At 43.5% G+C, this 26,971-nt stretch overlaps 2 protein-coding genes across 3 annotated transcripts; one reads left to right on the top strand and one right to left on the bottom strand.

The window, feature by feature from the left end:
• The first annotated feature begins 1,384 nt into the window (after positions 1-1,384).
• Positions 1,385-19,466, top strand: mao (monoamine oxidase). The gene is made up of 15 exons (XM_057033566.1): positions 1,385-1,566; positions 7,076-7,170; positions 7,818-7,955; positions 13,572-13,676; positions 13,754-13,845; positions 13,948-14,089; positions 14,558-14,707; positions 15,364-15,523; positions 15,603-15,699; positions 16,156-16,209; positions 16,294-16,351; positions 16,425-16,522; positions 16,598-16,709; positions 16,868-16,930; positions 17,006-19,466. Exons 1-15 carry the CDS (start codon positions 1,512-1,514, stop codon positions 17,162-17,164), a joined length of 1,578 nt encoding a protein of 525 aa, XP_056889546.1. The 5' UTR covers positions 1,385-1,511; the 3' UTR covers positions 17,165-19,466.
• Positions 19,467-20,163: 697 nt separating this feature from the next.
• Positions 20,164-26,743, bottom strand: nyx (nyctalopin). Of its 2 annotated transcripts, XM_057033758.1 has the most exons (5): positions 25,491-26,743; positions 25,263-25,327; positions 24,191-24,477; positions 22,548-22,852; positions 20,164-22,432 (listed from the first exon to the last, which is right to left on the bottom strand). In XM_057033758.1, the coding sequence occupies exons 2-5, from the start codon at positions 25,282-25,284 to the stop codon at positions 21,604-21,606; spliced, it is 1,443 nt and encodes a 480-aa protein (XP_056889738.1). In that variant the 5' UTR covers positions 25,285-25,327; positions 25,491-26,743; the 3' UTR covers positions 20,164-21,603. The 2 variants fall into 2 exon arrangements, with proteins under 2 accessions (XP_056889738.1, XP_056889656.1); XM_057033676.1 differs by having other exon boundaries at positions 25,263-26,743.
• Between the last annotated feature and the right edge of the window lie 228 nt (positions 26,744-26,971).

Genomic DNA, 26,971 nt, shown 5'->3' with positions numbered 1-26,971 from the left:
TGCTGGAGCCTGTGTGCCGGTGGTAACCAGAAAGAGACTGGTTTCCATTTGTCTTTTGATTATGAATGTTTAGCTCTCTGCTGCCCTCTTCTGGCAGGGCTATAATCCACAGCGGCCATGAACATGCCGGCACTCTGTGGCGTGCACAGACACATAGATCTAGAAGCTAAAAGCAGCAGTGCTGCACAGCTGCAGCCATCCTCCCCTGCCCCACCAGCCAGGTACCAGGTCAATGAATTGAGGGTATTGTTTGCCTCCTAAGTTTGGTTGCCAAAGTTGGTTGCCAAACTATAACTTGCATTTATTCATCTTGGTTGTGAAATACTCTGTCTCAAACTGCAGCAAGCAGCTGAGCAGCCGCTCAACACTGGCCAAAATCAATCATAAATACAACACGATTCCACATGGCACACAATCTGCCCTTATTTTTCTCTGAGCACCTGCCCCCCCCAAACTATCTGTGCACCCCTGCAGCTCACACCAGGCCATCCTTTCCTTTGCTGACCAGCTGTTACAACAAATAGAGACTTAACAGTGGCCAATGAACCCATGGATGAAGCTTTGGTAAAAGACCAGGCCTAAGAAGTGTTTAATCATCTTTATAGATGCCGTCCAACCATCTTTATCCATCAAGGCCACAGAGATTTGACGAGAAGGAGGGGAAATTACGGCAGTCATCTGCCAACTGGACAAGATGCACAAACCATTCCCAGACCTCACATTTGTAAAAGCCTCTCCGCTCCCTCTGAAGATGCTGCTAGTTCCATGTTGAACACAATTAATGCTATCTGAATGCTTTTCTTTGCATTGTGCTCCCTTTAAAATGTTTTTGAAGGTCTATTATTGGCTGATCTATGGCATAACCAGGTCAGCGTTACAAGGATATTGAACACCAGAGAGCACACACACGCGCGCGCACACACACACACACACACACACACACACACACACACACACACACACACACACACACACACACACAGGAGGGTTCATGGGGTCGTGGGGAGGGTGCAGATATGGGTGAAGAGTTGCCAGTTCATCGCAGGGCCCTATGTAAGCATTTGTGGCTTTGGTATCTTGCTCAAAAGTACCTTGGCAGTGCTCTGAAGGTGTCCTGCCACTTTCCCCTACTACCAGAACACTTGAACTTGGGGCTTGAACCTAGAGCCCTCTGCTTCTCAGCTCAGTCCCCCAACAGATCCATCTAATCTAATCTAAATTAATATTGACGTATGGCATAACTCATATTAGCAAAGGTTTATATTATGGAAAATCCCATTTTAACACGCACAGTTTGCGAGCCTTCAGCCACAGCAGCACCTTCAGACAGTCACCAGAAGCAGCGCTGACTCGCCGCGGATAAAACATCCCCAATAATCCAGCAGGGCTGCGGCTCTGGTGTCTGTGGGCGGAGCCTGGTGGGACGGTGCCAGCCCGGTCAGTTTAAGGGGCGCAGCCTGCGCCTTCTGCGGCGAGATCAGCCAGTAGTCGCACAGACCACACGCGCCGTCATGACTGCAGCCAGCGAGCCCTACGACGTTATAGTGGTCGGCGGAGGAATATCAGGTGGGTGGATAACGCTCAGCTCGGTTTTGACGCGTGGTTGTTGTTGTTGGGGTTTTTTTGCAGTGGTTTTTTTGCAGACGGTGGTCGCGATCTACTGCATGAGACAACTGTTGCTGGACGTTGGTGGCTCTGCGGCCACTGAACTGTGCAGCCTCTGCAGCAGGGGAGCCTTCGTCGTCTGCAACACACCTTGTTCTTGATGCACCGTCGTGCCTGATCACCCTCATGTCTTCCTGTCCACCGCTGTACGGCAACGGCGCTGCCTGTTAAGTAACAGCTAATCAGGCAGGACATACTCTGCATTACATAAGAGAGGGGCGTGGATATATCATAGATAATTATGGTTGCGTTTCTCAGACGAACATGTGACCCGATGACCGCTTTGAGGAACCTGTAATCAGCATGTATCCTTTGCAGCTGGCCAGCTGACCCGTGTGATACATGCATTTGGTGTTAAACTCCATTTTGCCTGGTAATGATAATCCATTGAAGATCTTGTCCATAGATCTGTGAATTGGTTTACTTTTATGTGTGATGCTCCATGCGCACCTCCTCGTGTGTTTCCATAAATGGAAATATTGCTTGTTGTGTCCTGTTTGTGTGTGTCCCTACACATGTAGAGAAGCATTCTTATCAACTATAACTATCATCTGTGTAGCAGGAAGCCCTGATCTAATTTTTATGGTTCATGCACAGTCTGCATTTCTGCAAAACCTTCATTCACGTGACCCTCCAGTCTCACCACATAAGCAAAGCAATGCAAAATCACAAAATGGAGGGAAAGTCCATGCCTGGAACACAGAATCCCCATCAGCAACGGGGGTTCTGTGTTCCTGTCTGTGATTGATTACAGAGATAAACTTGCAGTGCTTCCTGCATTCTCCAGGCTCTGGATCTTGTATATCACGCTGCATTCCAATGGGAGATACATTCTCGGAAAAATTGCGATTTTTTTTCACAAACTTGTCTCGTTAACAAAAACAAACTCATATCGCACCAGTGCCAGTGGAGCCGCACGTTTTAGTGCACCTTTTGTATACAGTGCCACTAAACAGTGCGTGGCTGTATAATTCCATCCATGCACTGCTTTGCCCTTGCTGGATTGTGGGGCGCTGCAGGCAGGAGGTGAGGTGCATGCTGGTGGAGTCGCCAGCTCACCAGTAGAATAATTAAAACAGGATAATAGACCTTGTTAGTTCTTGAAATAGGGAAATGCTTCATGTGTATCCCACAGTGTGTATCTGTGCTCTGGTAGTCATGTCTCAGTATTCTGCTATGGCAGTAGAATTGAGTTAATATAGCTGCCTGTACATGTTCACCATCAGCGAATGGTTCGGCACATTTGGCACTGCAGCGCTCCAGTTGGCTTCAGTGGCTCTTTCAGCAGTTGCAAAATGTTTAAGAATGCCAACCTTCTTTTTCTTTAGTAGCCGTATTTAGTAGCCTCTGTTCTTGTTCTAACTAGTATTTGTGTTAGTAGGAGCATCAGTTTGGGTCACTTACCTAGTACAGTGGTTATGGTTTCTGTCTTTGGATCGAAAAAATCAAGCTCCATCCTGCTGTAGTGGATCAGGACAGTCATCAAACAGTCTTAGCCAAAAGGTTCAGGGTTTGATTCCGGGTCTGAGCTCTTGCAATGGGAATTTTGCATCTTTCATGCAGTTTCCAACAATAAACAGGGACATTAAAATGTTTGGAGACACTAAATCCCCCCAGTGTGTGTGTGTGTGTGTGTGTGTGCGCGATGGACTGGCAACCCATTGGTGTGTTTTCACCACTCCCCCGGCGATCGCTGGGATTGACAGCCAATAAAAGTTTTAGGTCCTTGTTGGTGTAAATTGCATCGAGACGGGGGCTAACAAATGCTCGAGAGAAATCCGATAAGACAGGCAGACAGCCTCCCGCTGCATTTCCTCCGCTCTGCCTTGTTGTGTCACATTAGGAGCTTGTAATTACACAATTTGTTTCGCCTGCTGCCCTTTACTGGGCTGCAGTGAGCTTCACATATAACAATCAACGTCAAGCCCAGGAGCAGCCGTAGCAGCGTGATGGTGAATGCTCTTGTCTCTCGGTGTTGATGCCGGCCTTTCTCCTAACGTAACGTTTCTTGATTTGAATACAAATTTAATACAACAGTTGTAACTTTTTAACCCTCCGGCATAAGTCTGACGATCCTGAAGGGCTGCTGGAACTTTCTGACAAAATCAACACTTTGTGACAACAGCCGGACAGAGGAGGCCTCTTAACATAGGGAGGGATAAACGTAGACAAGAAAAACAGAAACAAGGGGCGTAAACATGGAGGCAAACCTGTAAAACACATCAAATCTAGCTGATGTGGACTTCATGGTGTGGCAGTTTTTCACATACACAAAAAATGTAATTAATATTCCAGAAGTAAAGAATAATCTTATCACACTCACACGTGACAATCTGAAGCAATAGATTGAACAAAAAAACAACCTGGGCAGAGCTAAAAAAAAGTTCACAGTCTAGTTCATCACAAGACATTGTCCCACAGGAGGACATTGTGTCCACCACAGGCTCAGACATGTAGTGCCAAAGCAGCCGCCTATTCCACCAGCTGTTGCTGAGGTGGAATAGCTGCATTGAGTTTCAGCCCAGATCCCTCTCTCTCTCTCTCACACACAGTTGTGGCAGACTCGATCCAAACCCCTTTATTCAGACTGCATTTGATTGGTGCACTGTACGTGTTCCCCCAGCGCCAGCTGATGGTTATATGATACCTTACAGAGGAACCTGTTCTAATTCTATTGAGCCCATTAATGCTTATTTACATCATATCTTCAGGCACAGATGTGAGGTCATGCAAACTGATATCCAGGTGCATGTTTGTGGATAGCTTAGTGTGTGTGTGTGAGAGTGTGAGTGAGTGAGAGAGAGAGACGTTTATAAACAATGCACACATTTCTAAACAACTGTTCTAATGGAATTTTGAATTGAATCAGAAAACATTGGACTGCAGAAATACTGGACATCAAGATCTGTTCTGAAAGTATAAGAAGTGCACAAAACAGTGGCTGAGTGAGAGTTAAGACTTTATTATCCCTGGGGAAATCATGTTTCACAGCACCGACTTATTCCCCAGCTGATGCCTGCGCATCAGAAGAACAATAACCCCACATTAGGGAGCACACAGGTCAAGAATGGCAAACAAAAGGTGTCGACTCTCAACAAAGTCCATGTTCTGCCTGTTCGATGAGGCCAGGATCAGACTGCTGCTTCTCAGTGTTGCGTATCTGCGTCCTGAGGTGGGGTGAGGGAGGATTCTGGACTCTGGTAGTTGTGCATGCGAGCTCGGCTTTGTTTTTTTGCAATGACGCATTATATGTACTGTACATAGGTCTTGACCATCGGCAGGGAACAGGCTGGGCGTTTGGGAATCGTTGGGATATGCAAATATATTTTCAGATGTGCACATAAATGAGCCAATTGCTCGTATAGGAATGCATGCACAGCTGGCAATCGTTTAGCAGGTAGCCTGCGTTCAGCTGTTAATGCTCCCAGTAGTCACAGTGACAGGAAAGGAGCAGAAATCAGCGTTCTCTCCCAGAATAGCTGGCCTTTCTCCACCGTTTCAAATGCCTCCAGGCAGAGTTTGATTTCACAAGTGAAATGGTAAAGCTCACGAATGGGGGAGAATCAGATCTTTATTATGCCTTTCATGAAATATTACTGAGGTGCCCAGCGTGGTGAGGGCAGGCAAAGGGCAGAAATATGCTAAGCAAAGAGTAAACTATGGTTAATAAAGTCATTTTACAGTATTCAGTCACTGTAAAGGTTCTGCTTACACAACTTTGGTGTGGCTAAAATATTTAGGAGAGGTCTAAACAGTCATGATCCTGCAGATTCACAGAGTATTCCCATGCCGCTGTGCTTGCCTAACTCTTCTTTGTCATTTATTTATGGGGGTTCTTTGCACTTTTTCTGTTGCACAACATAGCGGGGGTTCATGGTTCATTTTGCCATTGCAGCTACCTGCCAGTTTTTTTTACATCAATCAACAACACAACACAAAAACAAAACAACACAATGACCCCCTGTCAATACTGTGTTGGTCTCCCGTTTGCTGCCAAACCAGTCCTGGCACAGACGTCCATCTAGCTCCTACGTCCCTTAAGGAAACCCTAAAAACAGATGTAAGAAGCCAGAGCGTGTTCTGTGAGGCCTCAGCTATGTGCTTCACGGCAGTGCTCTGGTCTTTGTCCCCGGTTTGGTCAGCTATCAGTGTGCATGAGCTGCAAACAGCAGTGGGGAGATAGGAGATGATCTTTTGAGCTGTCTTCTGTTTTTTTTTCTGAAGAAAATTAAAAAGGTTGCAATATAACTTTATGTGGAGGGGGAAAAAAGAGAAATAGTCCAGCAGCTTTACATTAAAATGAATCACATTTGAGGCACCATGTGACTATGGTAGTTGAACCACTCATGCTGCTACTGTTGACAGCCAAAACGGTGCAGTTCTGCATTCGTGACTTTGTTCATTTTTGCTACCTGTATTTTCGGTTATTCCTGTGTGTTGAACCTCTTCATGTGTTACTTGTTGATTCTATTGAAGTGGTTTGATGTTACATCTCTGCTTGGGGAATCGGGGCATGACGCTGCCTCTGGTCACAACCCTCGTTAAATAACCAGTGAGATGAGCTGTTAAATATTTGCTAATCAGTCTACGCCCAGGATGACAATGCAGAAATTACTCTTTTAATTTTTGTTTAACCATAATTAGGGATATTTTTTAAGCTCATAAGACAACATTGTTCATGCACTACGTGCTTCACCTGTGTGAGGTTAAAGACAAAGTTACAACTTTCCTGTAGTCTTTGGCAGAACACTGTCTCGGTGATGTACGCCCCCAGCAGGGCAGTGAGAAGTACGGATTCACTTATAAATCTTATTAGTAACATTTAACATTTTGAATAAAGTGCCAAAAACAAATCTATAGCATTGGTGAATCACAAAGCGCTGCTTGCCACTATTCTAATGAGCACTGAAGCTACGTGTTCTTATACTATATGCATGAGAGACCTGCACAGGAATAGACCTAAAACATCAACAAAGTCCCCTGATTTTGTGATATGTGGTCTGGGTGATGCACCACTCTTCTCTATCTCTGTGCTCTCCAGAGTGCATTCTATATCTTTTTTTACTGACATGGTCCAGAGCTCCAGAGGTATATGTCAGCATAATGTACATTTATGTTGCATCTTATTGAATCAGAGATGGCCTTAGGTCAGCACATAAAAGCTTTTATGTAATGAAGTTTATCATTTGTTGTGTGTCATAGTATGACTCCACATTTTGGATCCCATGAGCAGCAGGTCAGCCAGGTTATGATTTGCTGAAGTGGTTTTCTGTTTTTCCCGAGTGCTGCTCATCTTTTTTCATTTTGGTTGCTGCTCAACACTTAACTCGGTTGTTTAAATGACTCAATAGTCCTTCACAAAGCAGTAAACCTATTCGGTGCCTTCCTAACATGGTCTGTTCATCTGCAGGTTTGAGTGCAGCCAAACTGTTGAAGGCCACTGGACTGAATCCTGTCGTGTTGGAAGCTAGGGACCGGGTCGGGGGCCGCACCTTCACTGTGCGGGTAAGAGTGGGGCCCGTCTTCTTCCACTGTAGTGTAGGCAATCAAGATTATATACACAGAAGACAGTCATTTTTCCAACAAAATATTCAGATTTGTACCTGATTATTTGTGTTAATCACAAAATCAGGTCATGAGCAGTTATTATTTATTGTCATAGCAAAAACTGAATGTTGATGACGATGATTAACTGAATGATATGCAGTGTAACAAAGGATGTGCATAAACTCCTCGGCTTTACAGCTTGAGAGTGGTTGTAGGCGTCTTGGTGGCCGTCCTCACCAGACTTCTTCTTGCCCAGATTCTGAGGACACTCGGCTCTAGGATCAGATTGTTTCCTGACTTTTAATTTCCAAAGATCTTCTCTCAGAGTTGCTTGGGATGTTTTTTTGTCTTCATGTAGCAACTGTAGAGGGAAAATGCTGAACCACACTAGAGCCCATAGATGCAGGTGTTATACTAGATTTACTTGAAACACATAGACTTCACCCAGGTGAATTGACAATGTTGGCATCATGAGTACTTTTACTCTTCAGGGTTTTAAATAATGAGGTTTGTAAAAAATCAGTTTTAATTTGACAAGAATGATGGGGTTTTTTTTCTTTATAATCTTGTAAAAAAATATTTTGTTTTTGTTCTTTTTATTCCAGAATAAGGAGACAAAATGGGTTGATCTGGGTGGGGCTTACGTTGGACCTACTCAAAACCGCATCCTGCGACTGGCGAAGGAGTACGGCATTAAAACCTACAAAGTCAACGAGGAGGAGAACCTGGTTCATTATGTCCACGTGAGTCTGCTCTGGATATTTTAGGCTCGCTGTGCAAGACTGTTGTATGGATTTTTCTCTCAGCATTAATGTTTTCTGAACCTTAAAACATTCAAACTAGCTTCACCGTCTGTACACAGAACACAGGTCAGGAATGCCAAATTCAGAAAAAAATGGATTCCTCTTAACATCGACAGTATAGAGCTCCCACCCAACCTTCCCTCCTCAGGATTAACAGATGGAGATATAATCTTTGCCTTAAGTTACAGTGGTATGAGAAAGTTTGGGCACCCTTGACAATTGCCATTATTTTTATTCACCAATCATTGGGTGTTTTAATTCACAACTTAATTTTGATATATCAAATAACTGATGAACACAATCATATTTCAGCAGTGAAATGAGGTTTATTGGGTTAACAGGAAATGTGCAATATGCCACAAAACAAAAAAAGGCCTGTGCATTAATTTGGGCACCTTAATAGAAAAATCATATTAGTGTTTGGTAGAGCCTGCTTTTACAAAAATAACAGCCTGGATGAGTGTCTGGATCCTGGATGATGGTATTTTGGCCCATTCCACCTGGCAAAACCTCTGCAATTCAGTGATGTTTGAAGGACTCCGAGCATGGACAGCCTGCTTCAAGTCATCCCACAGATTCTCGGTGATATTCAAATCTGGGGACTGGGATGGCCTTTCCAAAACATTGTACTTGTTCCTCTGCACGAATGCTCGGGAAGATTTTGAGCAATGTTTGGGATCATTGTCTTGTTGAAACACCCATCCCCGGCACAACTTCAACTTTGTGACAGACTCTCATTATTCTCAAGAATCTGCTGATACTGAGTGGAATCCATGCGACCCTCAATTTTAACAAGATTCCCAGTACCAGCACTGGCCACACAGCTCCACAGCAGGATGGAACCACCACCAAATTTTACTGTGGGAAGCAGGTGTTTTTCTTCGGATTCTCTGTTCTTTTGCTGCCATGCATATCGCCTCTTGATGTGACCAAACAATTAGATTTTTGTTTCATCAGTCCACAGTATCTTATTCCAAAATGATATTGGCTTGTCCAAATGTTCTTTCGCATACCTCAGGCGACTCAGTTTGTGGTGACTGTGAAGAAAAGGCTTCTTCCGCATCACTCTTCCGTACAGCCCTTCCTTGTGCAAATTGTGCTGTATCGTTGACCGATGCACAGCGACACCGTCTGCAGCAAGATATCCTTGCAAGTCTTTGGAGGTGGTCTGTGGGTTGTTTTTAACCAATCTGACCATCCTTCGTCTTTGCCTCTCTGCAATTTTCCTTGGCCTACCACTGTGCCCCTGGCCTTCCATTTCCTCACAATGTTCCTGACAGTGGAAACTGACAGCTGAAATCTTTTGGACAGCTTTTTGTAACCTTCCCCTAAACCATAATGCTGGATAATCTTGGTTTTGAGGTCATCAGAAAGTTATTTTGAGGCTCCCATGTTGCAGCTTCAGAGGACAGTCAAACAGAATGAGAACTGGCATTTGGCCACCTTAAATACCTTTTGTCATTAAGTTCAAGGCTTAACGAGCTCACCAAACCAACGTTGTGTGTCCAATTATCTTGTGATGAGTTACAGGCCACCAAAGCAACAAAATGACAAAGGTTCCCATATTTTTGCACAGCCTATTTTTTACATTTGATTTATTTCATACAATTGCATACTATGAATACTATGAAAAAATCTGTGTTTGGAAATCAAGTTAACACTTGGCTCTCATGGGCAAATGAAGGACATGCCACCAAGATAATTTTGTGTGTCAGAGTCCGTTATTACACAACCTCAGAGGGGGGGCCCAAACTGTATTTAGTAGTCCTAAGTGATTGAAAGGGTAGCATAAGCAAACAAGGAAAGAAGAATAAAAGAGGCTTATTAAGCATCATTGTCCTTATTTCCATCCCTTATTCTACCTATCTAATAAGGCAGATGAAAGAGCAGGAAAAAGACAGCATTGACAGTGAGAGACACACAAAGAAAGAGAGCATTACTCTTTAATATTGTATTAATAGTGAGTCCATACATACCCTCTCCACCAGGGGAGGGTCAGCATGATGTTCCACCTCATCCCTGTGTGCAGGCCCATCTCCCAACAGGGCTGAGTGAAACCACTCTGGTGGTCCTCACCGTGGAGTCACGTGTATAGAGTCTTCGGTTGTGGAGTGCGCATCCTTGTGCGAATATGGGCCCTAATTCGACTTTGTGTGGGTGTTTCCCAAGGAGGTCCTTAGTTCAGAGGCAAGGTTGTTTAAGTGTGATTCCAGTATGATACAGTCAACCACAGCATCCTTCTCATGCACATGGACATCGCTGGTATTCACTTAGTTTTATTGTGTGTTTCACTGGAAGTTGCTTTTCTGTCTGATCTTTTCTTGCTTTCTGTCCCAACGGCCTCTCCTCCTTTTCTTCTGGCGTTTTGAACATGAGGGGCCTGGTGTTAGGTAGTATCTCTTTAAGTGTTGAACATGGAAAGCACATTAGATTGCAGATTTAATAAACACAAAATAAATAAAAGACATAGAAAATATGATATAGGGCCACACAGCTCAGCCTGAGTCAAAAGCCAGAGAAAATAAGGCCTTTGGTGGTAATTTTAATCTCCCCGTTCAACAGGTTTGGACAGTAGTGACAACAGGTTCAGTTGGATCCAAGGCTCAGTCACCTTTTTCTTCCACTGATGTTTTTGCTACATCAAATAAAAGCAGATCTGTTGACTTAAATGCTCGAGATAGTGTGAAAGTGTTTCATACCAGAAGGAGGACTTAAGAATTGAGCCTCTCGCGTCCAAAAGGACGACCTTGGACTGAATAACACACACTGATATTGAAATCACTGACAATTTGTCAAACTTGACCAACCGTCCAAATAAGAAATATGTCCCCATTTTTAAAGAAACAACCTTGCAGGTTGGAAGAGAGTTACAGCACCATATAAGAGGAAAAGAGCTCGGAGTAGAGACAGGTGAAAGACAGGTGAACCCACTGACAGTTAAAAGTGGCTTGTAAAAACCAAGCTAATGATTTGCCTGGGGAAAAAAATGCACATTTATTGTCTTCAGGCCATTTTTAAAGTGTTATTGGTCACATTCTCCTTAAGTTTTTGAGTAAATAAAGGCAGAGGAGGCATGAAAAATCTACCCTCTACATGCAAATTCACTTGTCTCTCTCTCTCAATGCGGTGAGAGAGAGCAAAGAATACTGAAGCTGATAAATGAGCAACAGAAAGATATCAAACTGGGTAAAGGTCTGACACCTAATCAGCTTTTCTGTAGCAGTTTTTAATCCTGATGGTCAGTAATGGTTTCCTGCATAGGCAAATTTATGCCCCGCAGGTACCTGCCACTCACTAATGAGGACATAATATCATTAGAGATAGTGAAGGAGCCTTTTATTATCAATAAATCAATAAAGAACATGTTTTGTTGCTCCTCAAACCACAGAAGCAGCCTCTGGCTGTGTGAGAAGTAACCTTTGTGATCACCTGGGACATCATTTTTAAATATTCTTTTCAATATAATACACACCCTTTCAAATTAGCTGGTATCTCCAAACGTTCTCATTTGAACTTGTGTAACTTAACATGTTAAATGCCGTATTGTCAGCTGATGTGCTGTGGTGGGAAGATACTGTAGCACCTGTGTTTAAGTGAGTCACTGCTCACTGATGTGGAAGCACATTTGGTTTCTCCTGCAGCGCTCGATCTGTATTTGCTGGGTTAGCATTACCATGGTGACAGGCCTGCTGTTACACAGCAACAGTCAATTATTGGGTCAATGCAGCAATACGGTGAAACGTTCTCTTCTGTTCTGTTGCAATTCTCTCCCCTGGTTTTGGGCGGTCGTTGAGTCGCTGCATGTTTTGCTGTGCACCAGAAAAATAGTAAATCTGGAATAATGAGGGTACTAATTGGGCGCGCACGTAAACAAAAGACTGACCCAAAGAGTTTGGTTGATCTGTGAGGGTTTAAGAGGCTTTAAGATCTTCCACATATTTAGCAGGTTGTCACCAGGGGAACCTTGTTACTAGCAATGAGTATTTTGGGTGGAAAAAAAACAAATGTCATTTAAACATTCAAGTGAGATAAAAACCAAAGCAACACAGGCAACGTGACAAATGAAAATTCAACATCATTTACTTCGAAAAAGGTTATCACTCCACTACAAAGTGACTTTATTACCCCTGGGGGCAATTAAGAGAGATAGAATTAAAAAGACTGATTGAAGCAGAGATGAATTGCTCTCTTTTCAAATACAGCACAAAGGTGGTTGCTCAGATCTGCCACGACTGGCTTTCGTCAGGGATCACACCTTGTGTGGGTCACGGAGGTCGCTCAGACTTACACGTTTCCTGCCCATTTCCACAGTGCCGTCAATGGGAATTCTTATTTTTTGGGAAAGGGATAGCTGCCAGCAGGTGAAAGAACAGATTCAATTAAACAGGAGTTGAATATAGTCGCAGAATCAATTAAACCCATGGCACTAATTAAAACTCAACATTTACATGAAAACAATCACAATATGTAGCTGCTTCAAGGCCTCTCGTGTTTTTAAAGTTCTAATGGTGATGAGATCCTTTAAATTTGACTTGTTTTGCAGTAAACTCCAGGCAGCTGGTGCTTATAGTGCTGCATAGGCACATACAATCTGCTAGTAATAATATAATAATTCTAATAAATACAATATAGGTATGAGTAGAATGAAATCATTTAACAGTAAAACCAATATACACACAGCAAACAGTGACTCATAATAGCATGTCAGCACAACACCTGTGGCCACATATAAAACATACACTATATAAGAGTGAAAGTTGATTTTTAGCTAGGTGAGAGCTAAAAGCTAGGTCACGTGTTTCAATATCACCATGTGATTGCACAGTGAAGAGGTCACAGCAAAGAGTTTCTGACCTGTGTTAGGTAATCTTTACGTAACGTTTATACACTTGTTAGTTTATGAAGCAACGTGGGCGTCGTAAAATCGATAATTGAGTGGAGGAACTCTAGACTCACCACCTTCAGTAAGAATGATATTCATGGGTTAAAAGTCGCACCCATAAATTATGATAAAGGACTTTCTACCTGTGCATGAGGACAATGCTGTCAACATTCTCTGATCTGAAGACAGTGGGGTCAATAATCCAAACAATATTCATCAAACTTGAAGAACAGGACACAAGGGTTTACAGTGGGGCTTCTCAAATGACAGTCTGGTCCAGGATGGAGGGAGAAGCAGGTTTAAATACAACAGAGCGGGGCTATTAGACACAGGTGAGACACATGATTGAGGGTTAAGGGGGGTAGATGGGAGACAAAATGAGGAAAGAGGGAGGTCATAGGCAGAGAGGACAGGACAAGACATTGACCAAACATTTATTTTAGGTACAGAGTTCTGGTTTGTCTCTGTGCATCAGGTTAGGGTTAGGGTTCACCTTTGCATGCTGCCCAATAGGATGGTGGCTGTTACACACATGTGATCACGTGTGGAAATCAATGTGCACAATTTGTTTTTCAACTGAATCTAATTGTCTCCATGTTTGCTCGTGGTCTTGCTGTGTTTGACTCCTTGGCTGATAGTTTTTAAGATTCTGACTGTTTGGTATGATCTATCAGGGAAAGTCCTACCCGTTCCACACCTCCTTCCCTCCCATGTGGAACCCCATCGTTATCATGGACTTCAATAACCTGTTCAGGACGCTAGACAAGATGGGCAGTGAGGTAAAGCACCGGTTGTCCCTGTTGCTCTGCTTTTTTCTTTGTTCCATCATCTTCTTCATCCTTGTCCTGTGCTGCAGATTCCCCAGGAAGCTCCCTGGAAAGCTCCACATGCCGAAGAGTGGGACAAGATGTCTATGCAGCAGTTGTTTGACAAAATCTGTTGGACCAGGTAGAAAATGACTGTGATGTAATGATTCTTGTTGTTATTGATGATAATAGCACCAACCAGGAAGAGAAGGAGTCATTAACAGCGTTTACTGTTCTTCCCAAGCACGGTTCAACGCTTCGCCACGCTGTTCGTCAACGTGAACGTGACCTCTGAACCCCACGAAGTGTCAGCTCTCTGGTTCCTCTGGTACGTGAAGCAGTGCGGAGGAACAATGAGGATTTTCTCTACCAGTAATGGAGGCCAGGTATGTGTGACCGTGTGCATCCAGCTCCACACTCACATAATTCCATTTGCAATGCATCTGCTTTAGAGGGAAAGGAGATTTAATTAAACAAATAACAGAATAATGAAATCATTTCAATTTCCGTAGTGTCATGTTTCATCCTTCAGTGACTCTCTGCAGTGTCACATCCTGAAGAGTGGACACGCAGCGGTAGTAAAGATGTATTTACCTCTGGCCCTGATGATGATAGCTGTGCTATAAGTGTTTCCACGGCCATAGATACTGCGTAATGGAGAGATGATAAAAGGGTTCTCAGTCTGTGATCTAATTCCAAACTTTACTTCAAGTGACCTAGAGTGTAATAATAAAAACTAGACCTGCAGAGTTGAAGCTTCGACCGTAAAACTTCAGAGTTCAAAGGAAACTCTGAAAGTCCAATGTTTTAGGAGTGTGTGAGCATGTGTGACTAACAGCATGTTCTCTGTGCAGGAGCGGAAGTTTGAAGGTGGCTCCAGTCAGATCAGTGAGTGCATGGCCCGCGAGCTGGGAGAGCGGGTGAAGCTGGAGTCTCCCGTCTACAGCATCGATCAGACCGGAGACATGGTGCTGGTGAAGACGCTGGATAATGAGATCTACAGTGTATGCTTCTCTTCATGATTTTGGGACATTGTCAGATTGCACGGGCCAGTTCCACTTTAGCTTTCATTTCCTTTATAGATAATCTTACACACTCTCTTATAAAGTAATTAGAATACTGAAAACATATTTGGGAAGAAAACTTCCTCTGCAGTGGACATTGGAATGGAATAAATGTCAAATGAAGTAATAAGTCCCAGAAAAACTATCCAAACGTCAACATAAGAATGAGTTTAACTACCTCCACAATGAGGAAGTGACCGGTACCAAAGCCCCGCCCCTTTACATTTGGTGTCATTGAGAAGTCCTAGATGTCCTCTGCACAGTGCAAAGGGGGTTAATGCAGTAGTACGCTGTGGGAGGGAGATATTCATCTTTACAATTGTCCTCCACAGAGGACAAATTTGAACTACTGGTAGTCAGGAGGATCTAACTGCAGGTGCTTTTAGTTTTCAATCTTTTCATGAATTAAAATAATGAAATTTTAAAACGGGATTTGCTGAAAACCCAGTCCTTGTGGAGTGCTAAGATTTAGTGAGGAATCACTGAATCGCAGAGGTTGGATGTGGTTTTATGCTGCCATCTCCTGGCGGACGTGGGTCCTGCAACACCTATTGTTCTGTTCATTTCTATTTCTGTGTGCAACTGTGTGACTTAAGGCCAAGTATGTGATTGTGGCCACACCTCCTGGACTGAATCTGAAGATCCACTTTAACCCTGAGCTTCCACCACTGAGGAACCAGCTGATTCACCGGGTCCCCATGGGCTCTGTCATCAAGTGCATGGTCTACTATAAAGAGAACTTCTGGAGGAAAAGGGGTAAGACGGGAGTGTAATAACACATCTTTACACAAGCTTTACCCTGATTAACACTGTTCCCACATCCTTATGTCGTCAGGGTTCTGTGGGACTATGGTGATTGAGGACGAGGGGGCTCCTATTGGCCTAACACTAGATGACACTAAGCCTGATGGGAGTGCTCCAGCTATTATGGGGTGAATACAAAGACCCAACTATAATCTTGATGGGAGCACAGTTAGCTGTAGAACATGGACATGCCTTTCCTGCATTTATGTTGCTTTTCCTCATGTGTAACTGCCTACACCATGGGCATTCATACAGCCCCATACATCAGAGATGCAGGCTTGTGAATGCCGAGTGGTCTTTTTCCACTTCGTCTGCAGGATAGTGTTTGAGGTTTCTAAGAAATAATGTACAATTTTGATACCTAGTGTGATACTTGACTGCTTCATTTAACGTCATTTGTTAATTAAACACCGATTTCCAACTTAAGACAGACAGCTCAGCAGCTTAATGTAAGAATCTAGGAAAATGACCAGCAAACACTATTCTAGTTTAGTAAAGAAAATGTAAAGTTTTGAATTAATATAACTAAGATTAAACAGAATAGCTTCCATTAGTTTGGATAACATCTTTTCTGTGTTCTTTAGATTTATCCTTGCCCGCAAATGCAGAAAGCTGTGCGTGCTGCCCAAGGAGGAAAGGTAGGCGCACCAAACGTTTAATACCTCAACATCTCGCTGCTCCACGATGGTTTTCATCCACACTGTTGTTCCTGCTGCCTTTAGACTAAAGAGGATCTGTGAGATCTACTCCAAAGTGCTGGGCACAGAAGAGGCTTTGCATGTGAGGTTACACACCGACTGCTGCACTACTCCTGAGAGATTTGTGCTCTTGAAACTCTTTATTTGTCTGCCAGCCAGTACACTATGAGGAAAAGAACTGGTGTGAGGAGGAGTACTCTGGGGGCTGCTACACAGCCTATTTCCCCCCAGGAATCATGACACAGTTTGGCAGGTGAGACTGCGAGCAAAGTCCTGCGGTCAGCCTCTTTAGATGAACCTCTCATCTCCTGCCCTCTTCCATGTGTAGGGTGCTGAGGCAGCCTGTTGGCAGGTTGTACTTCGCTGGCACGGAGACGGCCACCGAGTGGAGCGGCTACATGGAGGGTGCAGTGCAGGCTGGAGAGCGAGCAGCCAGAGAGGTGAGACCGCAACACCCTCCCTTATCAGCACAACCGGCCCTCTCTCTTTTGTTTATTTATTGAGGCACATGGTAGATATAACTGTCCAATATTTTTGTGGTGAAAACTGAGCAGCACTTGAAATCTCAACAGGAGTAAATACCCCCGTGTCTTCTCAGGTTCTCTGCGCCATGGGCAAACTCCACCAGAGTCAGATCTGGCAACCTGAGCCCGAGTGCTTGGTAGGGCTATCCGTAAATAGATGCAGTTTCTGTGTAGGGTGCGTATAACCTCCCATCTTTCTGTCCTCCCAACAGGAGATACCTGCACTCCCTTTTCCCACCACCTTCTGGGAGAGAAACCTGCCCTCCGTTGGTGGTTTCCTGAAGTTCATCGGTGTCTCCACCGTCTTGTCCGCTGCAACGGCAGTGGGCCTGATGGCGTACAAGAAGGGCCTTATTAGTGTGGCAAAATAGCTCACATCCCTCAGCACTTCTAAATGTGAAAATGCCACTTGTTATTATGCTGGATACACACCAACGTAATATCAAGTTCACTCCCTCAATAACCTTTTTTTGGAAGTTGGGGGTTAAAAATTCAACCCTATATTTAACCAGAGAGGTTTATGGAACCACGTACAACAAAGCAAAGCATAGGAGCTTAGGGACTGTACTTTTATACTTTTTTTTTTGCACTACCTTATTTTGCATTTCAGCCACATCAGATTGGTACACTCGTCAGTGATTTTCATGGTGATAAATTAGGAAGAACATATAAAACTTATTACTGTACTGGTTTTGTCATCTGCAAGTGATATAAAAATAGACCATAGATCAACTTTAATGATCACACATCAGGGAAATTCACTTGTCACAGCAGCTCGACAGTAGACAAGCCTGTATGAAAAACATATGTGTGCTAAAATCAAACTACACACATAGTCCCTATATACACATTTTCAGATATGAAAAGCACTTGGAGTGAAGTAAAGTGACAGTAGTGATGAGGCCATGCCAACAAACAGTGTAGCTGCAGTATGTTATGGACAGCGGTCTTACAAAATCTGGCTTTGGAACGGCACTTTTACCCTAAAAAAGGAGCAAATTTTTAAACAAGTTGTTCAATGGGCCACTGTCTACGTTTTAAATAATTCATTAATGAAAGAGGATATGCATAGCCATGATTTTATACAATGTAACTTGCAAACTAATCAATGTGCCATTGTTCAATTTTCAGTAAGATATTTGAACTAATTGGTTCTCTGAAATGTTGCTTTTTTCTAACTCTAATGATAGGCAGACTTGAATATAGTTCAATACCTCCATTACTCATCACTTATAATTTATTATTTAATTTTAAGAAAAATAAACATTTGAGCTTCACCTGCCAGTTTCTAAATCTACCTAGAATACCAAGTCTCAGAAGATGAAATGCCTGGAGGCGTCGATGCCCCCAGCAGCCACAGGACTGAGGTGACGGGGCTTGAGGAAAGATATGTAATGCGTGTAATCTCTAATGGTACCAGTAGATGTCGCCAAATATACACGCGGCCTTTAAGAGAAGGAAACTAGATCATCCTAAAAAACAAGTTCAGTTCAGTTAAGAAAAATTTGTAATAGTTTATACACTTATGGTTACATGTAGGCCTTCTTTTAGTGTGTGTCTGCGTGTTTATGTGCACGTGTGTTGTCTCCTTTATCCCTCTGCTGACTGTAGGTGCTTAGATATTCAAGCGGCTATAGCTGTTCGATGAGGTCCAGCAAGCATTGGATTATAGTTACGCCATTGGTTGGCGCAAACATGATAAATGTGTGTACCTTTGTGGTGCTCTGGAGTATTTTATGTGAACAAAGAATATCACAAGACCAAAAAGCAACTGTCAATCCAGTTTTTTACAAGGCAAAACTGTTGATGCACAGTAAAAGCCACAATCTGAAGTAAATGTTCCCAGCTCAAGCAAAGGCCTCACAAATACACACAATCCTTCATGTGTGTAAGCGGTTTATACTGCTGCTGTGTTCCTTTCTGTAATGCAAGCACTTGGGAGTATTGAGGGTTATTGTAGTTGTCACTTGTATTTAAAAAGAAACACTAAAATGTAAAGTGCTGTGGCTTGTGTTTTATTAGGAAAGGGGTTTGGCTGCCAAATCAAGAAGATAAAATTAAAAAAAAAAAAAAAAACATTTTCCCTTAACATGCAACAGAAATATGAAAAAAAATCTGTCTCTTATGGCTGCATCGTCAAAAGTTTTCGTGTGTAATGCTGATCTGGTTACGAAGGTAAAACTGAGGAAAAAAACCCGTTTAAAAGTACTTTCAAGAGTTGTGCTCGGTGTAAGCGGCTGTGTGTCCCAAAGACCACTGTGTTAGTGTGTTTAGTTATCTGTCGTGCCTTATTGGAAGTGTTTGTCATTTTTCTCAAGTGCCTGTGTGACTGTGACACTGTTTGCCTTCGCCCACCTCTGGAGGTGAGAGGTCAGGTGAACAAGGTCAATGTTTCATCGTGTCGCAAGGACCAGCATTTGAGTCCAAGTGTCCCAGTGTCCTCTCTGGTGGACTTGCGCGAGGGTCACGTCGAGTGCGGCTCATTTCTGGCCAGCCTTTTGCAGAATTCACCATATTTTTCCTCGAACAGCAGGACTTGGACACTTGCACTCGTCCTTTGTCTGTCTTGTCTTGCTGTACATTTTAGCCTGTCTGAGTGGTCCTGAGCAATTAGTTGATGGGTTACTGGCATTTAGAAGGACAAAAATGTGAAATAAAGCCTACTAAAATTGTTGTCTAATGTTTGGTTTTTCACACTGCACATTAGTCCACTTACATTCACTGATTTTCGGACAGTCCTCATGTAGATGGGGACCTATTTTGATCTACAGTCTGTGTGTTACCGAAAACTTATTGTCTGTTTTTCAAAGTCGTAACCTTGAGCTGATCATTGGTTTGGGAACATTAGGAAACCCATATGGACACTAACTGTCTTCTCTGCTGAGGACAAAGAGCTGTTACAGCTGAAGTCGGACTCTGGAGTTTCAGACAAAACGGATTCATTTAGATAATAGAACTAAAGACGAGGAACTAATCAGAGAAAATAAAACGAATAGAAATACAATGGCAAACAGGAAATAACTGTAAACCAGGGCCTGACATGAGAATTCTCTTGAGCAAATAGCTTAATGCAAACTTAATCAACTCCCAGGACTTCCCTCACCACGTGTCTGTGTCATCTGTTGGACACAGGCTGCTGCCAATGGGTCAGAGACATATTTTCCCACAAGCATCAAGCACAACATACAGATTTTAGCACATATGCTGTTCCATACCCTTCACAGAGTGATGGCACTGAGACGATTTGACATCCATTTTTCTGATACCCTACAGCCTAAAACCAGTGATCAGCTTGACCTATGATGCCAAGAAAACCCATTCTCCAGGCACTGAAGCAAACACTCGCAGTGGAGGAAACCAAGTGCACACATCCCCTCAAAATTTCTTTGGTTTAATCCAAATATTCGTTTTTCCATTAATTCACCAAAATTACAATACAAGGTACTACCAGGTACAGCGTCACAGAAAGTGATTTTAGTGCACTATTTATTTAAATAGCAGTTGCAGCACAGACAGGTAGAAACCTGCTGAGGTTGGAACTGCCAGGCAGGAGGCCCACAGGAAGGCCTACGAGGAGATTTACAGATGTATTTAGAGAGGATATGAAGTTAGTTGATGCCAGAGAAGATGCAGAGGTTGGGAGAGATGGAGGAGGAGGATTTGCTGTGGCGCAGGGAGATTAGTTTCAGTGCAGTCGGACAGGTTTTATAACATTGAACTTTTGTGACATTTTGTTATTATGAAGCGTTATTGCTGGAACATAATTACAGCAAATAACCACAGCATTTTAAATTGGACATCACTTCATAGTTTAGTGTATTTTATGGCAAAAGTTTACAAAAAGAGAACATAAACTGTAAAAAGCTTTTTTTTTTAAAAATAAAAAACTATCATTTTGAGTTTCTGGCCCACATTACGAAGACACTCCTATTCTATCCAGTCTCGGCCGTAGACAGCAGCTGCATGAGGTTGTTAGTGCAGTACTGTCTGTAATTTCTGAAATAATCCCACATTAACAAGCCGGTGCGCAGCATTAACTGCTCTTCACCACTGAAACAGGCCAGCTTTGCACTAGAGGCTCAAAGGATTTACTGATCAGTCATGTCAGATGGGCAACGGCATTTTTTTATTTAGAAAGAATCTAATATGACTTGCGACTAGTGATGACACTGAAGTGGATCATTACACCGATCTATTCACATTCAGCAGCAGGTCACCTACACACACCACATCACCATGAACATGTAGTACAGAAATGAACAACTGGTCTGTCTGGAGTCGAAAAAATGTCCAACATCCAAAACCTGCACATCACCATCAGCCCTCACTTCCTTTCCAGTGGAAATGTATCTATCTATATGAGGAACAGCTCTTATGTGTATGAGCAGAAGCAGAGAAAGTCTGTTTATTACATTAAATAGTCATAACTGAGTTGCTAGCAGTAAGAAGATTATGTCGTTAAGGAAAAGGCTGCAGAACCTACATTTTGAGTGCAGAGAGGACATCTATGTGCCAGAGAACTTCAGCATCTCCTTTAAATGAACACATACACGTGGGGGGGGGGGGGGGGCAGACTTTGTATTGGCAGGGATGTTGCATATTGATTCAAAGAGAATATTCTGTGACTAAAGGTGGATCTACTTTCACCATGTCAGGACAGACTGAACATATAAGCCCAGCTCTGCAATGGGTCAAAAGGAATCCCGCACTTGTGAAATTTGGTCATGTTTGGCATTTCACACTTGCTCCTTATCATCCATCTCCCGTCCAAGCATGTGTAAGGAGGGCTTTACCCACTGCTCAACAGTTGTCATGTGCAAAAAAGGAAGTCATGAACATTTGATGGACTAAGCAGAGCGAAGAGGAGCCAGACTGCAGGGGCATAGAGGAGTGGCCGGTGGGAATGTGCCCAAGGTCCCTGGAGCCCTGCAGAGAGCTGCCCTTCCTCTGACACCAACAGAGACCCATTGCGGAGACTCTCGGTGCCATTGCCCATCTCCTCCATGAGCTCCTTGTGGAGCAGCTTAGAGATGAGGCTGTTGAAGCGGTTCTCTGTAGTTGAGATGACGTCCGAGGAAACTGTGGTCAGATTCACCTCGGATGGGTCAACGCATGTGCCGTTCACTTTGGCAAAGACCACCAAGCTGAGATCCAGACCTGCTACGGATGAAGGAGACGCACAGGGGATGTCCCTGACAAGCTTGTAGTTCTCCATCCAGTCCTTCAGCCATACGATGGAGCAATCACATGTCCAGGGGTTCTTGAAGAGGAAGAGATGCCCCAGAAAATAAATAGGCTGAAATACAGGAAAAGGGAGGCTGGTGAGGTTGTTGCTGTTTAAATGGAGGGTGATCAAGCTGGTCAGGTTCTCAAAAGTTCCTTCCTCGATGTAAACAAGTTGGTTTCTGTCGAGGTACAGAACCTCCAGTTCCACCAAGTCACTGAACCAGGTGTTGGACACATTGGTTAACTGGTTACCCCCGAGGTTGAGCATTTTGAGACGGATGAGGCCCTTGAAGGCAAGCCCAGGGAGGTCAGACAGCAAGTTGTCGTTGAGGTAGAAGTTTTCCAACTGCACAAGGTCCTGAAAGGCTTGATCGTGAATCACGTTAATGCGGTTTTCCTGGAGGTTCAGGTACCTGTCACATAAAAAAGGCTCCAGTGAGGGAAGTAAACAAAACATCGGTAAATTCTCTCCTGCAGCAAAGTCTTAGAAAAGTCGCCAACTTCAAACGGCCCGCTTCTATGACCTACTTGAGACTGCTGAGGCCTAGCAGGGAGTTGTAGGCGACCGCTTCGATCTTGTTCGCCTCCAGATAGATGTGAGTCAGGTTCTCCATCCCTCTGATGGCTCCAGGAATCCTTCGGAAGTTGTTCTGAAAACACAGCAGCTCCTTCAACGCGGTTTGCTCAATGAAGATGCGATCGGGGATGTTGAAGAGGTTGCAGTCGGACAAGTCCAGGCGCACCAGCTTCTTTAGGCCCGTAAAGGTTCGCGTATGAAGGTAGCTGATGTACTCGTTGTGTGCCATGCTGAGGTCCACCAAGTTGGCGAGGCCCTGTGGGACAGCACATTAGTTCCATTTTAATGTTTTCTTATCAACATGGTTTGCACATTTCAAATGCTATTTAGCAGCATTGTGTATAAAGTTCAACTGGTTCCATAGAGGCTTGGATGACTCGCTGACCACACTGTGTGGAATCTGTCATTCAACTCACGCAGTAAACAGGTCTCAAATGTGCTTTTGTTTCCCTTTTTCTTAATGTTACTAGTGATCATAATTCTTCTGTAATGGCTGTGATCTTTAATACCCTTGGAGGCCAAGCCTCCTGTGCAATCTTGATGAGAGCTGACCTTTGACCCCACTGCACCTCCTCAGATTTTAGCTTTGCCTGGATTTGTTGTATATTCTGTAGGTGTGTGTCTTCTATTCTGAATTTCTTGCTTGGGACTCATGTTCTGGATCTATTTAGAGCACAAGGGGAAAATCTTCATACTAATGGATAAAAATAAAACTAAAAAAATTAAACATTTACATGTAAAAATCATTTGATCATAAAATTATATACGGTAATATGAATACCGTAAAGGATATGATATGAATAAAATCTGTGTCTTACAGTTTGGACAAACCTAAGTCTGAATGAGTCCATTACATAAGGCATCAACAGTGTTGTGTGTGAAACTACTGGACAATATATACATCATTGTGGCCAAAGTGTGTATGTACGTATATGTCCTCTAGCAAGAGCTGCTCTTCCTGATGTATTTCTGAGGTCTGAAGATGCATCCTCATCAGTCAGGGCTTGAGAAGAAAAACTATCCAAGAGTGGGAATGGACTGTGGTCCATGATAGGGGTTGGCCGGATAATTATCTATGGAGGAGCACAGAGGCAGAACAGTGGCCGTGACAGTAGCAGTGACGAGTTTGTAGCCATGTTGTACACAGATGACTCCAAATAAATCTGATCACCTCAGTTCTGTGTGATCCTGGGGAGAAAAACTAAAACCAACTGTCAACTGCATGTAACATGCAATGTGCAAAAGGACATTTTACCAGACATTTTGTCTCCTTTTTACCAGCCATTTTGTGCCTTTTTACCAGCCTTTACCAGCAGGTTTACAAAGGATTCTGGTCCTGTCCAAGGTTTCCTCCTGATATTTCTCATTTTCTCTAGATATTGTTCTTAACTACACAGTCCAACATTACATATTGAAAGCTAAGCTGTTACATTTTTGTATCAGGGAGGATCCTGATTTGTTTGGACCACCAAAAAAGTGAAGCAGGGAAACATCTTAAACTCTTAATTAATCTTCAGTCCATCATATGTGGACATCAGTACCAACGAACATTCAGTCACACTAGCACACTGATTGCAGAAGGAAAACCACAAACCTTGAATGCTCCTGGTGTGATAAAAGAGATGTTATTATGGTCCAAAGAGAGTGACTTGAGTGATGGAAGGGTGCCAAAGGCCCGTTCTGACAAGAACTTGAGTCTGTTCTTCTCCAGGTTGATGGCAGAGGCCTCGCAGGGAAACTCTTTGGGCAGATCGGCCAGACTTGCTCGGTCACACAGAACGCTGCAACTCCTCTCTTGTGTGCAGGAGCAGAGTGGCGGACAGGCCCTCACACAGGCCCAACGGGCCATGGCCCCCTGAGGCAGCAGCCACAGCACCGACGCTGGAAGGACCAGATATCAAAGTATCAGTAAACCGAGGACCACATTTACCTTCAGCGCAGTGTCACATTTCCTTGTTCGATCCCATCTGTGTGCTTTCATTCTGGCGACCACCACAGTGACCAGGGCAGAGCTCCATGCCCATTTCCACCCAGGATGCAATGGTTTGTTGTGCGGCCAGAATGACATGGGTTCTGATATAACATTGAAGTCACATTGACTGACAGGTGATGTGATCTGAATGGATGTGATTTAGAAAGAACAGCTTACATCAGAGATTAGCCTCTACAACAATAGGTACTGTGCCTGGGATTTCACCCTGATCTACCTCATGTTAACTCAGTTTTTTATTTCTAGTCTGGACAATACTAACGTTTCCATTATCGTTTAGAAAATCAATAAACAATCGCTTTGAATAGGTTTTAAATTTTAGAGATTACATAACCAACAGTCACATCATCCAATCGTACCTGTGTATAGTATTTTTTTGATTGTTAAATTAGTCTTGTGGACAATAAAAATGTATAAATAGTAACAAATGTTGACCATAAATCAATGCAACCTGAATTTCATAAGGATTTTGATTTGTCAGTGGAAATGAGCCAGAAAATACCAATAGAGCATTTAACATGATAAAATTACTCAATTTTGAAGGTAGTGTTTATTGAACTGTTGCTTAATATTGAGGTATTAACCAAAATTGATGTTCGATTGGCATTAAAAACACCACTCAAAGGATTATCCAACGCCGTTTGTGCACACAAATGTAGCAGAGGCTCAAGCTGACCTGCAAAAGTGATGGCGTTCATTGTTGTCGTCGCTCTTCTGGGACATTCCAGGTTTAACGGAGGTCTGAAACAGCATTTATTTTAAACTAAAACAAAAAAAAGCTAAAAAGGACTCGAGCAAGTATTTTGAATTATGCAAACGTAGTTCCAACCATAATCCGTGCGTGTCTCCGGTAGTTCTGCTCCAACAGAATGTCACACTGAAATCTCAATGGTAAAAAACAAACCTGCAGATCTTTCCAGACAGTTGCGTCCATGTGCGGTAAGAAGCGCCGTCGGATCGTAGGTGTTTGTGTCCATGACTTCTGTCCTACAACAGGACACTGTCAACGACACAACTGGCAAGCTGTACTGTGCGCTCAGCCAGACACACACAGGCTGCAAAAAGCCATCTCTTAATGGCAGTCAAATCCCTTTCATGGATGGATGGAGATGGTCAGATGGTGGGATTACATAAATAAACCAAAGCCCTCAGATCAAACCACAGAGGCAAACGGTCACATAGATCACATTCACAGTTAAGACATAAATTAAGAGGAATGGATGCAGAGATGGATCAAGAAAGCTACGTGCTACCACTGTTGTAAGCTGGTCAATCGTTCAGGGCCAACTTTCATTTACAGCCGGGACTGGATAAATGAGTTGGGGGGGGGGCTCATCTGGCCTACCGAGCCTCATCCAGGTAGGCCAGAACCATCAGAGGCCCATACAGCATCACATCAGGGGCACCATGCAGATGTTGGAGGCAATGATTTTGACTTTTTCAATCCATCGTGCTCTGGATTAGTTGACTTTCCCCTGATCTTAGACATTCAGTTAAATTTAATACACTGCTAAAAAAAAATTAGAGGAACACTTCGAAAACACATCAGATCTAAACGGGGGGGGGCGGGAAATGATCTTGAATATCTTTCCTAAAAAAAGTAGGTGATGTATTAGTAACAAATTGATGCCACGTAATTTGATAGAAATGAAAATGATCACCCAATAGAGGGAGTAAATCAAAAACACCCCAGAAATGAAAGTGAAAGAATGATGCAGCAGACTGGTCCATTTTGTCAAAATGTCATTGTCATGCTGAATGATGTTGCAGGCAGCATAACGTTCTCCACGGCATCTCCAGAACCTTTCACATCCATTTTGCCAAAATGTCATTGTAGCAACTCAAAATGATTCTCAGTAGTTTGTGTGGCCCCCACCTGCTTGTACGCATGCCTGACAACGTCGGGACTCCTAATGAGACAACGAATGGTGTCCTGGGGGATCTCCTCCCAGATCTGGACCAGGGCATCACTGAGCTCCTGGACAGTCTGAGGATCAACCCGGTGGCACCGGATGGACCTAAACATAATGTCCCAGAGGTGTTCTGTTGGGTTTAGGTCAGGTGAACGTGGGGGCCAGTCAATGGTATCAATTCCTGCATACTCCAGCCACATGAGGTCGGCCATTGTTGTGGACCAGGAGGAACCCAGGTCCCACTGCACCACCATCAAACCGGTCATGCTGAATGATGTTGCAGGCAGCATAACGTTCTCCACGGCATCTCCAGAACCTTCCATGTCTGTCTCATGTGCTCAGGTTGAACCTGCTCTCATCGGTGAAGAGCACGGGACGCCAGTGGTGTAGCTGCCAATTCTGGTGGCGTATGGCAAATGCCAGTCGAGCTCTACGGTGCCGGGCAGTGAGCACAGGGCCCACTACAGGATGT

This window comes from Takifugu flavidus, chromosome 1, assembly GCF_003711565.1.
Source record: "Takifugu flavidus isolate HTHZ2018 chromosome 1, ASM371156v2, whole genome shotgun sequence".
NCBI lineage: Eukaryota > Metazoa > Chordata > Actinopteri > Tetraodontiformes > Tetraodontidae > Takifugu > Takifugu flavidus.
The sequence above is the reverse complement of the archived record's forward strand: the minus strand, read 5'-3'. Positions and strand labels throughout refer to the sequence as shown.